This window comes from Bubalus kerabau, chromosome 5 (genome assembly GCF_029407905.1).
Source record: "Bubalus kerabau isolate K-KA32 ecotype Philippines breed swamp buffalo chromosome 5, PCC_UOA_SB_1v2, whole genome shotgun sequence".
Classification (NCBI taxonomy): domain Eukaryota; kingdom Metazoa; phylum Chordata; class Mammalia; order Artiodactyla; family Bovidae; genus Bubalus; species Bubalus kerabau.
The window spans coordinates 46,780,325-46,795,281 of record NC_073628.1 but is presented as its reverse complement, the minus strand read 5'-3'; the positions used below and the strand labels follow the sequence as shown (position 1 = coordinate 46,795,281).

Sequence of the window (14,957 nt, the reverse complement as noted above, 5' to 3'; positions counted from 1 at the left end):
CGAGACAGCAAAAAAGACACAGATGTATAGAACAGTCTTTTGGACTCTGTTGGTGGGGGGTGTATGATTTGGGAGAATCGCATTGAAACATGTATAATATCATATAAGAAACGAATCGCCAGTCCAGGTTCGATGCAGGATACAGTATGCTTGGAGCTGGTGCACTGGGATGACCCAAGGGATGGTATGGGGAGGGAGGTGGGAGTGGGGTTCAGGATGGGGAACACGTGTACACCCGTGGCAGATTCATGTTGATGTATGGAAAAACCAATACAATATTGTAAAGTAATTAGCCTCCAATTAAAATAAATAATAATAATAATAAATTAATTACTTAAAAATTATAATAACTAATCATAAACACCGTTAAATGCATACCATTATGTTAAAAAAAAAAAACCCTGATCCTTGGAAAGATTGAGGGCAGGAGGAGAAGGGGTTGACAAAGGATGAGATGGTTGGATGACATCAGCAACCCAATGGACATGAATTTGAGTAAATTGTGGGAGATGGGAAGGACAGGGAAGCCTGGCATGCTGCCTTCCTTGCGGTCACAAACAGACAGACACGACAAAGAAACTGAAAAACAACTCAGTTCTACTTTCAGTCTTCTCCTAAGCCTTTGCTTGGGGATAAATATTTCATTTGTCATTTCAGTAAACAGAGGATGTTGCAGAAAAAGGCTGTTATCCACTGCAGCCCCCACAAGAGTGTGCCCTGAGGGGAATTCAAGGAGAGGAAAACAGGATGGTATCCTGAGGGAGTTAAGATGCAAAGCAGAAACATGACTTCAATAAGTCTAGATTCTTACCTCTTTTCATAGAGAAAAGCATGAAAAGGAACTTCCCTGGGGGCCTGTGGTTAAGAATTGTTTGGTCAGCACCCCCTGGTCCAGGAAGACCCCACAGACTGTGGAGCAACTAGCCCAAGCACCAAGACTATTGAGCACCCGACTAGAGCCTGGGGGCCATGACCACTGACACCCACAAGCCAGTCCCATGCTATGAGATGAGACACCATCAAAAGAAGTCAACACATTTCAACTTGAGAGTAGCCCCTGCTCGCCACAACCAAAAAAGGCTGCACTCAGCAAGAAAGACCCAGCACAGCCAAAATAACAAATAAGATTATAAAAATATAAATAACAATTATATAAAAGCATGAAAATCATTAATTTGAGATGTAACATGTCCATCATCCGTAGTAATCTTTTGATGCTTTCTGAATGTTTTTTCAGCCCATGACCTTCTGTACTCTGGCTTCCCTTATAACTTTTGAACAGTTCCTCAGAGCCACCTGAGAAGACACCTTTCTGGCTACAATCTTCTGTAAAATCACTGAATAAAGCATATCTGCCATGTTTTAGTTTGTTCATTTTTTTGTCATTTGAGCTGCTCTTCCAAGACCTTTTCCCAACCCACAGTGTCTTGTCCCCACTCACCTGAGTTCCAGGGATTAGATGGAAACTGTCGACTAAAACATGAGTCACCAACTGAAAGTAGAGTCATTTTATTTCATGGGAGTATTTAAGAGCCAAGCCCGGGATTCCTTGGTGGCTCAGAGGGTAAAGAATCTGCCTGGAATGCGGGAGATCTGGGTTTGATCCCTAGGATGGGAAGATCTCCTGGAGGAGGAAATGGCAGCCTGAGAATCCTGAGAGGTGAGACCCTGACCCCTGTGTTCCTTCTGCTGCTGCCTGTCCTTCTACAGGGAAGGGGTCAGAAGTGCAGGCTGGGCAGGTTCTGGGAAGGAAGGTCCAATGACGTGGAACCCCTGGATCCCACTGCCAAAGAGGCAGAAGTATCTCTGGGATTGAGTTACTAGACTCCTGATTTCAATCCCATTTCTAGGATAAAAGGGAGAAGCTGTCTGGCAGGCACTGGGCAGTGCTTCCTGCTTTCCTCCGTGAGTCTTTTCAACCAAAAGATATGTTTAGATTTTCCAAGAGGAAAGAAATCCACTTAACATTTTGTGGACGTGAATGAACCGTGAGCAAGTCATTTTGGAAGCACTAAATCTTAATCTTAAATTAGATCCTATAAGACTGGAGTTTTATTCCCAGTTCATGTATAGGTGAAGCAACAGATAAATAGATATTTTAGTATTTTGACCAATGTTGTCTTCTTCTATTAGAAAATTCAGAATTTTAGCCTATATTCATCTAGTATTTGTGTTTTCCTGCCTCTTTCTTTAAAGACTTTTTATTTGTATTGGAGTATAGTCCGTTACAATTCTGTGGTAGGTTTTCCCTGCTGGTCTAGTGGTTAAGAATCTGCCTTCCCATGCAGGGGACATGGATTTGATTCCTGATCCCAGAAGATTTCCCAGGCCCTGGAGCACCAAAGCCCATGTATCACAACTACTGAGCCAATGCTCTAGGGCTGTGCTCCAAAACCAGGAAAGCCACCCCAGGGAGAAGCTGGAGCACTGAGTAGCCCCAGCTCCCCCTAACTGGAAACACGCCCTGCACTGCAAGAAGACTGAGCTCCGTGAAAAATAAGGAAATTAATCTGTAAAAAAAAAAAAAAAAAGAAAAAGAAAAGTAATCATATTCTGGTAATTTCAGGTAAAGGGCAAAGGGGCTCAACCATGGACATACCTGTGCCAATCCTTCCCCACACTTCCCTCCCATCCAGGATGCCACACAAAATTGGGCAGACTTCCATGTGCTCTACAGTAAGTTCCCCAACTGTATGTTCATGAGGAATAAAATATTCCACTAAGACATCATGGATGAAGAGGAAGTCTCCAAATTAAGCAATTTTCATATACAAGAACAATACTTGTGTGATACTAATTGTCCATGAGAATTAAAAATGAAAATAGCCAGGAAGTTTAGAAAAAAAAAGTTTAATAAGATGGCACTAGCTTTAAATACACTTTCAAATACATCAATAAACCAAAATAATAAAAATGTGCCATCAGTTCAGTTCAGTTGCTCAGTCGTGTCCAACTCTTTGGGACCCCATGAATCGAAGCACGCCAGGCCTTCCTGTCCATCACCAACTCCCGGAGTTCACTCAAACTCACGTCCATCAAGTCGATGATGCCATCCAGCCATCTCATCCTCTGTCGTCCCCTTCTCCTCCTGCCCCCAATCCCTCCCAGCATCAGAGTCTTTTCCAATGAGTCAACTCTTCACATGAGGTGGCCAAAGTACTGGAGTTTCAGCTTTAGCATCATTCCTTCCAAAGAACACATAGTGGTAGATGAATTCCCAAAAAATTTAGTAACTGTGAACTAAAATACTGACACACAGTCTATACAAGTCCTAATATAATACAATTTGAGTCTGTGGTAAAAAACATGTTTTACTTACAACTTAGATCAGAAGGAAGGGGTAGGTGCAGAAACCTGCAGAAATTCAGACATGGCCTGAAAATTCAGGGCCACTGGGTCAGAGGAGGCTGGTTTTAAGAAAAACCTAATTCAGGTGGAGGGGTTACACATTTTTAATTTCGAGGTTTTGATCAGTGAGAAAATCTCACGGACAGTTCACGGGATGCACACACACATGGAAATGCTGCTGCCCACATGCCGGCCCCACTTCCAAGGTAAGGAAGGGCCAGCTCCTCACCTCAGAGAGAAGGGCCAGAGACATCAGGGCCTGACAGCTTTCTTTAAGGAAGTCTCCTACTTCCAGTCAATCAGATCTTCCCTCCCCAGCTCACTGCCCGAGTCCTGAGGGACAAGGTCAAAGAGAAGGGGCTCACAGACCCCTGGAGCCCCTCACACGTCTGACAGGCAGAGGGTGAGGAGAGCAAACCTTTTCAGTTCAGGGAGCTCAAGTCTAGTCCAGGTGGCCCCACAGCTGTGTCAGTTCAGGGTTTATTCCACGAAGTGTCATTGCCTTGACTTTTTCTCAGGGTGAACGTGGGGTAGATGGAGAGGCCAGAAATTACAGCACAAGATGCCTTCTTTCCAACAGGTCCCACTTTGTATGAAGAGGGAGGGAAAGAAGGAAGGCAATGAAAAAGCATAGAGAGAAGAGCCCATGGACTTTTGCTGGAAAGTTCTGTCCCTTCAGGTTGTGAACTAAACTCAGTTGAAATCCGAGTCACAGGAGTCCCCTGAGGATGATGAGCTGCAGCCGTGGTCCTCTGGCTCAGAATGTCCATCTGCATCCTCAGTGCTGGGGGCTGAGCAGCGGCTTCCTTCCTCCTCTTCCTCATGTTCCTCTGATCTCCCTGAGGTAGGAGAATGTTCTCCAATCGTGTCTGATGATGCTAACTCTGGAGCCTGAAGCCCCGGGTCCTCTCTAAGCCTGCCTTGCAGATTCCCTGATGATGGGGACTGCAGACCCATCCTTCTAATCTTGGGGTTCGGGCCCCCCGTCACGCTCATGTTCCTACGCTTAGCACAGGTCGCCTCTCTGTAAGCAGCATATTCTTCAGGAGACAGAGTCCTGAGCCAGAGATCAAGGTCCACCTTGTATTGCGTCTGCAGTCCCTCCGCCTGCTTCTTATAAAGCTCCTTCTGGTCCTGGGGGACCCGCTGCCAGCGTCTACTGATCTCCACCATGCGCTCCCTCGGGGGCACCACTTTCAGCTCCCTGCTCGACCAGAGATCCTGGTGGAACTTGTGATAGCCATTCATCGGGGGCTTCTTGGGCTCTCCGTGGAATTTCCACTGCATGGGTAAACTCTTTTCTGGGGGAGACTTCACTTTTTCAACATTCTCCTGAAACTTCTCTGGCACTTTCATTTCACTTCTTTGGGGGACACCAGATTTCTCAGGGTTTGGGACTAGATCAGGGTGCTGTGCTCTGAACAGAGCTATTTTCTCCCTAATATCCTTTTTCTCTTTCTCAAGATCCTGACTGTGTCTCACCCTCAGCTGCTCAGGCACCTTCCTGTGTTCCTCAGACGGAACCCTGGTCAGCTCCTGGTTGCTTATCTTGGGGTGTTTTTGGATGTACTGGGGTCGCATCACTTGGGAAATGTGCCGGTAAGCTGTCAGGGACTTCTGGAACAAATAAGCATGTTTCTTGTGTTTTCTGGTGTTTTCTTGTGTTTTCTGTGTTTTCTTGTATTTTTTGGAAGGATTGCTAACATTTTCCTTAGCTGCCAGGACTAATTCTCTCAGCGTGCGAAACTTTCTCACCTTATGGGAAACCTCTAACCATTTGAGTTTGCACATTTCCCCAGAAAAATCTTTAAAAGCTACTTTTTCCCAGTCCATCACTGACTGGGTTGAGTTGAATGTGTGCCCATCACTGGATGGAATGTTTTTCTCCATACTTTCCAGTAACCGCACAATGTCTTCCTTGGACCAGTCATCTTGGCATTTAGGCATCGCCATTTCTAGGTCTTTGGGACACTTATGTGATCCCAGCAGTTCAGACACCTCAGCGGAATCTTCAGCTGCTTCACTCTCAAGATTCAGCAGGTGAGTTATTTCTGAAGTCCTGCAGTGTGTGCGATCCTCTGTTTCTGTGGAGAAAGAAAAGGAAAATTACTCTCCTATGTGACACAGGAGAGAAGCACAGTCCACTTGAGATACGTCCCTTCTGTCATTTCATTTACCCTCAAGAATGTAAATGAAAACCAGCCCAACCTCTGAGTTGAGAGTCCTGTTGAGCATTATGAAGCTTCTTTTCACAATTAAAAATCCTCAGGCCTGAACCCAACTTGCCTTTCAGTCTCACCACAGTGGGTTTTACATAGAAATGAACAAGAATCAGTTCTAATGAGGTGGATGATACTGGAGCCGATTATACAGAGTGAAGTAAGCCAGAAGAAAAAAAAAAAACACCAATACATTATACTAGCGCATATATATGGAATTTAGAAAGATGGTAAGAATAACCCAGTATACGAGACAGCAAAAGGGACACTGATGTATAGAACAGTCTTGTGGACTCTGGGGGAGAGGGAGAGGGTTGGATGATTTGGGAGAATGGCATTGAAACATGAATAATATCATATATGAAACGAGTGGCCAGTCCAGGTTCAATGAACGATACTGGTTGCTTGGGGCTGGTGCACTAGGATGACTCAGAGGGATGGCACGGGGAGGGAGGAGGGTTGAGGATGGGGAACACGTATATACCTGTGGCAGATTCATGTTGATATATGGCAAAACCAATACAATATTGTAAAGTTAAAAAATAAAATAAAATTTAATAAATAAAAAAAAAAGAAATGAACAAGAGCCTGGGGAATCACTCAAGGGACAAAGGATGAGAGAAAAGGAAGGGAAGTTAAAAATAAAAATGCCTGACAAGCAAGAGGGCTTTAAAATAGCAATGAGATACCACAGCACATGGACGAGAATGGTCAAAATCCCAAAGAAGGACCAAGTACTGAGAGGGTGGAATATCAGGAAATTTGATTCATTTCCTAAGGCGATGAAAAACAGTACAAGCCTTCTGAAAGACAATAAGGCAATTTGTTACTAAACTAAATATCCTCCTACCAAGTAAGTCAGGACTCATGCTCCTTTGTATTTGCCCAAATAGTTTGAAAACCTATATCCATAAAAAAGAAAAAAAGACCTGCAATGGGATGTTTATAGCCACTTTGGTCATAATCACAAAACTTGAAAACAACCATAATGAAAGGATAAAGCAACTCTGGTACATTAAGACCACGAAATAGTACTCAGTTCTAAAAAGAAATGAGCGATCAAGCCAGTAAGAGACATGGGGTATTCTTTTATTCATATCTCTAAGTGAATGAATCTAAGCTGAAAAACATACATATTTCATGAGTCCAACTATAAGGCATTCCAGGAAAAAGGAATATATGAAAAAAAGAGAAATATATGAAGACAGTGAAACTTTGCTTCCCAGCAGTTAAGGTGATGGGACTGATGAATAGGTGATCACAAATGACTTTCAGCAGTCTAACCCTTCTGAATATCATAAAGCTGGATACTTGTCACTGTATATCAGTGAAAACTAACAGAATGCATAACACCAAGAGTGAACACTAATGTGAAACCATAGACTTTGGGTGATAATGAAGTGTCAGTGGAGGTTCCTAAATCATAATAAACACACCACTCTGAGACATAATGTGATAATGGGGGAAAACTCCTGCTTATTCTGGGAGCGCAGGATGTAGACAGGAATTCTGTACTTTCTGCTCAATGTTACTGTGAATGCAATCTTCTCTAGAACACTAACACTCCTTAGGATTCTGAGCATAGCTCCCTTCTAAGAAAAGTCCAGAAGGCCATAGACTAAATGTGCAATTGAGATGATAATTGATATAATTAATCTAAGAAAGCTGTAATAGATATAATTCATGTAAGAAACATGTCATAGAAGTGCAAAGGGAAGATGAAGAGAGGAGAAGGGTAAACATGTGTATGTAAGGATTGAAAAAGAGTTTAAGTGGTCAATATTTCATTTCTGGGGAGGTCAATAGACATTATAATAAGGCATATTAAATACAACTGTATACAACAAGACCCTTTCCTTGTGACTCGGCTGGTAAAGAATCCGCCTGCAATGCAGAAGACCTGAGTTTGATCCCTGGGTTGGGAAGATCCCCTGGAGAAGGGAAAGGCTACCCACTCCAGTATTCTGGCCTGGAGAATTCCATCCACTGGATAGCCCATGTGGTTGCAAAGAGTCGGACACGACTGAGTGACTTTCACTTCACTACTTCACAATAAGCCAGGGATTCTGTTTTGGCTGAGATATAAAGATGACAAAACATGTCTCATCGGAAGCTCATAGAAACGAACAAATAGGAACACTGACCTGTGGAGGAGGCGCAGGTATTCAGGCGCTGGCAGGGGAAGCCCTTCTCTGCACATGTCTCCTGCACTCACACAAGAAGAGTCTTCTTACCGCCTCTGATAGAGCAACCTGAGAAAAAATGACATATCACACACAGTGTATCACACGCAGTTATCTACACTAAACAAAGGTACTTATGTTCAATGTTCTATTTTATTCTGTTAAAACGCAGTTCCTTCTTTCTCTAATAAAAATGACTCTTAAGCATAACGTTAATCTTTGTTTAACTACAACTTTCAGTTCTGAGAACTCTAACAATTGAATTTTCTTTTCTCTTTGACAATGTCACTGTTCAATTTAAGTGACCTTAATGTAAGGGGAATCCATTTCTTTGATTAGCATATCAACATAGTCCCAATCATATCAGATTTGCTCTACTATCAGAAAAGTTTTCCCATTTGGAAACATTCAAATTCCAGGTTACAATAAGATCAGTTCTGGGCCTTCCTTGGAGGTTCAGTGCTTAAGACTCCGTGCTCCCAGTGGACGGGACCTGCATTTGGTCCTTCGTCAGGTAATTAGAGCCCACATTCCACAGCTAAGTGTTAACCTGCCAAGACACAGAGTTCCTGTGTGGTGATTAAGAGTTTGCATGTCCCATCTAAAGCTCCCTCAAGGTGCAAGAAAGATCTGATGCAGCCAAATTCATCAAATCCATCAATCAATAAACACACAGCTCCATCTAATATTGTTGTTTAGTCCTTGAGGCCTGTGTGACTCTTCTGCAGCCCTTGGACTGTAGCCCCACCAGGCTCCTGTCATGGGATTTTCCAGGCAAGAATACTGGAGTGGGTTGACGTTTCCTTCTCCAGGGGCCCTTGAGACCCACAGACTGAACCTGCGTCTCCTGCATTAGCAGGAAGTTTCTTACCCCTGAGCCACCAGGGAAGCCAGCCTTCTAATATATTGTGCCTCAAAATCAATGACTGAAGTTAATAAAAATTTTCACTTCTATATCAGAGTGAGTGCAGAATTTCTTCTTCTTTCAGGTATTTGGTGTGTTAACAATGTTGTTTTGAGAGCCATCATCAGGTCTGGATTGCTACTGGACAATTTAAAGGCAGAAATCCCAACTTTTCCTTACAAATATATTACTCTTCATGTTCTACAGCACAGTTTCTCATTCAAATTTTAAGTATCATGCTAAATGGAAAAACTGTCTAGGACTTCCCATCAAGAAATCACCAACTCAATGGACATGAGTTTGAGTAAATTCCAGGAGTTGGTGATGGACAGGAAGGCCTGGTGTGCTGCATTCCATGGGGTTGCAGAGAGTCAGACACAACTGAGAAACTGAACTGAACTGAACCATCATTTTCTCCTTCATCTTGCCTGCCCTCCTTTCATTCTCCAGTTCTCTAGCACTAACATGATGGTCAATGTGAAAATGGCCTAAATTCATTTACAAGAAGGCATTATATGTCTAATAACTTATATCTTAGGAATAATTATATTTCCAAATACAAAGGGAAGAAACTCTTTAAAAACTGGGACCAGTACAAAAATAAATGAGTTGCAGAACTGGAAGAAAAAAAAAAAGAAATTCAGATTTTCCTTTTATATCAAGGAATCATAAGTTCGATGAATCACTCATGTTCATTCACAAATTCCAATGATTTGAAGGTAAGTCTATAGTTTCAGAGTGAATTCTAAGTAATAACATAATTCTTATGAACTAGATTTTTCATTTGCTTAAGAAATTCTTTAACCTGTGACTGCTAAATTAAAATTATTCTTTTTAATTATTGAGGGAAAGACATATGAATCCATCTACTCAGAACCATTTACTCACCAGAAAGTTGTAGATTTGGTCTCCTCAATGCTGGTAGGAAAATCAGCCCCATCTAGTCAGGAGTTCTGTGTTCTCTGGATGGGTCAGCAGTTGTAACTTTCAGAGCTGTCCACAGTCCAGCCAACTCAGAACAACTCTGAACAGAAGAAACAGTGCATCTGAAATCGACTATCAGGACCCTTGAGGCCCCTTCCTGATTAGGTTATCACAGTTCTCTTGGATAAACCCAATCAGCACTAACTGCACTAAATCTCTCTAATCTCTATATGTTAATAGAATCCACAACTGAAGTCCCAGTCCTCATCACTGATTTTATATTGAATACGCATTCCTCTCTGATTTTAAGGATCCTGTGTTCTCCTTAAATTCAATTTTTCTAGTAGTCATGTATGGATGTGAGAGTTAGACAGTGAAGAAAGCTGAGTGCCAAAGAATTGATGCTTTTGAACTGTGGTTAGGAGAAGACCCTTTAGAGTTCCTTTGATTGCAAGGAGATCCAACCAGCAGATGGACTTTAGGATGTTTTGTATATATGCATTCAAATCCTTAAAAAGTATATTTGTCTTTGACCCAGTAATTCTAACCTTCATAAAACTTCAGAGGAATTCACTGGACAAAATCTTGCAAATCTGAAACCTTGCTTTAACTATTTCTTTCTCTACTGCATGTAATCTATGTACAAAGCAAGGAAAAAATATTGAGGTTTTTACTTCCCCCAGAAAAATCTGAGACCTCTTGAATTTAGGACAACATTCCTTCCTTCTGTTCATGAAGTAGTGAGTTAATGCACCCATTATGCTAGTTACTCAGTCGTGTAAGACCCTCTGTGACTGCATGGACTGTAGCCGCCAGGCTCCTCGGTCTATGGGATTCTCTAGGCAAGAATACTGGAGTGGGTTGCCATCCCCTTCTCCAAAATGTGCCCCTTACCCTCTCCCAAATTATGTCCAAGTCCCAACAGCCAGTATCTCTGTGACTTTATTTATAGAATAGAGTCTGTGCAGACATAATCGAGGTGAAGGTACCATGATGAGAACATCCAGGGTAGAGAGTGGACCCTAAATCTGCTGACTGGTGTCCTGATGAGAGAAAGAAAAAGGATGTTTTAAATGCACCAGAAAAGGTCCTGTAAGGAAGCACAGATTCAATTTAAATGTCATAATTTGAGGATTGCCAGGAGCCACCTGGCACTGGAAAAGACAAAAACAAATTCTTTCAGAGCCTTTGGAAGGAGTACAGCCCTGCCAACACCTTGATTTCCAGCCTCCAGATCTATCGGAGAATACACTGGTTTTAAGCAACCCCGTGTGGGGTTGGGTGTTGTGGGAGCCCTAAAAAACTGATAATGAATAGTGACTTCCAGGGACAATGGCAGGAGAAGGCAATGGAAACCCACTCTAGTACTGTTGCCTGGAAAATCCCATGGATGGTGGAGCCTGATAAGCTGCTATCCATGGGGTTGCTAAGAGTCAGACACGACTGAATGACTTCACTTTCACTTTTCAATGGCCACCCACTCCAATGTTCTTGCCTGGAGAATCCCAGGGATGGGGGAGCCTGGTGGGCTGTCATCTATGGGGTCTCAAAGAGTTGGACACAACTGAGTGACTTAACAGTAGCAGGGACAATGGCTAGGCCTACATTTTCTCAACTTTGAGATCCTTCACCACCTCTTCAGTTCAGTTCAGTCGCTCAATAGTTTCTGACTTTTTGTGATCCCATGGACTGCAGGATGCCAGGCTTCTCTGTCCTTCACTAACTTTTGGAGCTCACTCAAACTCATGTCCATTGAGTCTGAGATGTCATCCAACCATCTCCTCCTCTGCCATTCCCTTTTCGTCCTGCCTTCAATCTTTCCTGGAGTCCGAGTCTTAACTAATGAGTGACTTCTTCACATCAGTTGCCCAAAGTATTGAAGCTTCAGTTACAGCACAAGTCCTTCCATCGAATATTCAGGATTGATTTCCATTAGGATTGACTGATTTCATCTCCTCTCAGTGCAAGGGACTCTCAAGAGTCTTCTCCAACACCACAGTTCAAAAGCATCAATTCTTCGGCACTTAGCTTTGTTTATGGCCCAACTCTCACATCCATACTTGACTAGTGGGAAAACCATAGCTTTGACTAGATGGACCTTTGTTGGCAAAGTAATGTCTCTGCTTTTTAATATGCTGTCCAGGTTGGTCATAACTTTTCTTCCAAGGAGCAAGCGTCTTTTAATTTCATGGCTGCAGTCACCATCTGCAGTAATTTTGGAGCCCAAGAAAATAAAATTGGTCACTGTTTCCATTCTTTCCTTATATCTATGCCATGAAGTTTTGCGATCAGATACCATGATCTTCATTTTCTGAATGTTGAGTTGTAAGCCAGCTTTTTCACTCTCCTCTTTCACTTTCATCAAGTCTCTTTAGTCCTCTTCACTTTCTGCCATAAGGGTGGTGTCATCTGCATATCTGAGGTTAGTATATTTCTCCAGGCAATCTTGATTCTGGCTTGTGTTTCGTCCAGCCTGGCATTTCACTGATGTACTCTGCCTATAAGTTAAACAAGCAGGGTGACAATATAAGGCCTTGACATACTCCTTTCCCAATTTTGAACCAGTCTGTTCCATGTCCTTTCTAATTGTTGCCTCTTGAACTGCATGCAGGTTTCTCAGGAGGCAGGTCAGGTGTTCTGGTATTCCCAACCCCTTAAGAATTTTCCACCATTTGCCATGATCCACACAGTCAAAGGCTTCAGTGCAGTCAATGAAGCAGAAGTAGATATTTTTCTGGAATTATCTTGCCTTTTCTATGATCCAATGGATGTGGCAATCTGATCTCTTGTTTCTCTGCCTTTTACAAATTCAGCTTGAACCTCCGGATGTTCTCGGTTCATGAAGCCTGGCTTGGAGAATTTTGAGCATTACTTTGCTAGCCTGTGAGGTGAGTGCAATATGTGTGATAGTTTGGACATTTTTGGCATTGCCTTTCTTTGGAATTGGAATGAAAACTTATCTTTTCCAGTCCTGTGGCCCACTGCTGAGTTTTCCAAATTTGCTGGCATATTGAGACCAGCACTTTAGCAGCAGCATCTTTTAGGATTTGAAATAGCTCAGCTGGAATTCCATCACCTCCACTAGCTTTATTTGCAGTGATGCTTCCTAAGGCCCACTGACTATGCACTCCAGGATGTCTGGCTCTAGGTGAGTGATCACACCATCATGGCTATTAGAGTCACTAAGATCTTTTTTGTATAGTTCTTCTGTGTATTCTTGCCAACTCCTCTTAATATCTTCTGCTTCTGTTAGGTCCATACCATTTCTGTCCTTTATTGTGCCCATCTTTGCATGAAATGTTCCCTTGATAGCTCTAATCTCCTGAAGATTTCTATGTTTTCCCATTAGATTTCCCTCTGTTTTTTGCATTGATCACTTAGGAAACCTTTCTTATCTCTTCTTGCTATTCTTTGGAGCCCTTCATTCAGATGAATATATGTTTCCTTTTTCTCTTTGCCTTTTCCTTCTTTTTTCTCAGCTGTTTGACCATGTTCCTGTAGAACTATGGATGGAAGTTCATAACATTGTACAGGAGGCTGTGGTCAAAACCATCCCCAAGAAAACTATTTTTAGGCATTGGATTAGCTCTTGATATATGGATTAACCATTTTAGTATTCTTAGCAATATTCACTAATTTTTACCCTCAGTTTATAAAGAGGATACTTGACATACTGTGGGTAAAATATTACTGTCTAAAAATCACATATGGAACAAATGTTTGATGCAGGGCTTAAAAATAGATATTACTGGAAGACAAAAAAAAAATTAGCTTTTCTATCCATGATTACCATTAAGGTTTTATTTTTAGCTCATTTGAAAAGACCTTGATGTAGGGAAAGATTGAAGACAGGAGAAGGGGGTGATAGAGGATGACATGGTTGAGTGACATCATTGACTCAACGGACATGAGTTTGAACAAACTTCGGGAGATAGTGAAGGACTGGGAAGCCTGGCATCCTGCAGTTCATGGGGTTGCAAAGAGTTGGACATGATTTATTTCCTGAATAACAACAATAAGTCTTTTGAAAAAAAAATTTTTGTATACGTCCAAGTATTCCCTCGAGTTCCCTGTGCTATGCAGTAGGTTCTTAGTAATTATTTGCTTCACATATAGTAATGTATATGTGTCAATCCCAGTCTCCTAATTAATCCCTCACCCTTTCTTAGCCCCAAGTTACATGTTATTTTTCTACACCTGTGATTCTGTTTTATAAATAACTATTTGCATCATTTTCTTAGGTTCCAATATCATATGATACTGCTCTTTCTTTTTCTGACTTACTTCACTCAGTATGACAGTCTCCAATTCCTTGCATGTTGCCGCACATGGCATTTTTGGTTCTTTTATTGGCTGAGTAATATTCCATTGTGTATATGTGACACATTTTCTGCATCCATTCATCTGTCCTTGGACTCTTATGTTCCTTCCATGTTGTGACAGTTGCGAACCACTTGAAATGGACATGGAGGCGCATGTATCCTTTGAACCACACTTTTCCCTGGATATATGCCCAGGAGTGGGGTTGTTGAATCACATGGCAGCTTTATTCTTGTTATTTAAGGAGACGTTAACTGCTCTCCACAGTGGTTTACCAATGTATATCTCCATGAATAGAGCAGGAAGATTCCGTTTTCTGCACACTCTTGAGAGAGTTAAAGTTTAGGCATCCAGGTCGCCTTTAGGGGGAGGTGAACATTCTCACTCATGCTTTCCTTATGCCTTGTGCTACAAGGTATCTTGCCTGAGAACTGGCCTCTCTAGGAACTAATGTTCACACAGCACAGTGTCTTACTGGTGGAAATGCTTTTCTTTGGCTTTATGTTAATGATTATAATTGTAACAGTCTTGCCCGGAAACCTGTTTCTCAAGATTCATACCCCTGAGACATTGACCATTACTGTTCTCCTCGGCTAATCTTATGCCAAATTATCTCTGGATGTGTGCCTTGGGAAAGGGTCTGGTGGAACTCTTACAACCTTGAGGTCTTCTTTTTATCTATTTTCAGTAGCCGGCTGAGAAGTACATAAGGCCCCACTTAAACTAGTGAGGCAGACACTCTCCTGCCTCTTCCAGTGACTTTGCTGGAAGCCTTCTCCATCCTTGTTACTTTAATAAACTTTATTGCACAAAGCGCTGAGTGACTGGGCCTGCATGCTCTGGTCCCAGGCTGAATCCATGTCTCAGGAGGGCATGATCATGCACATGTTAGCAGTCTCAATGCTGAGTTACCACTCTCCCCAGAGTTTACCTTTTGTAGTAGCTTTGATGATGGTCATTCTGACTCATGTGAGGTTAGATCTCATTGTAGCTTTGATTTGCATTTCTCCAGTTAAATATTGATGTCAAGAATCTTTTCTTGTGCTGCTTGGCCATTCA

General features: G+C 42.2%; 1 protein-coding gene across 1 annotated transcript; it reads right to left on the bottom strand.

Moving 5' to 3' along the window:
- Window positions 1–2,854: 2,854 nt before the first annotated feature.
- On the bottom strand, window positions 2,855–9,696 carry LOC129652705 (upstream-binding factor 1-like protein 1). The gene is made up of 3 exons (XM_055581607.1): window positions 9,543–9,696; window positions 7,712–7,819; window positions 2,855–5,432 (listed from the first exon to the last, which is right to left on the bottom strand). The coding sequence occupies exon 3, from the start codon at window positions 5,299–5,301 to the stop codon at window positions 4,042–4,044; it is 1,260 nt and encodes a 419-aa protein (XP_055437582.1). The 5' UTR covers window positions 5,302–5,432; window positions 7,712–7,819; window positions 9,543–9,696; the 3' UTR covers window positions 2,855–4,041.
- Between the last annotated feature and the right edge of the window lie 5,261 nt (window positions 9,697–14,957).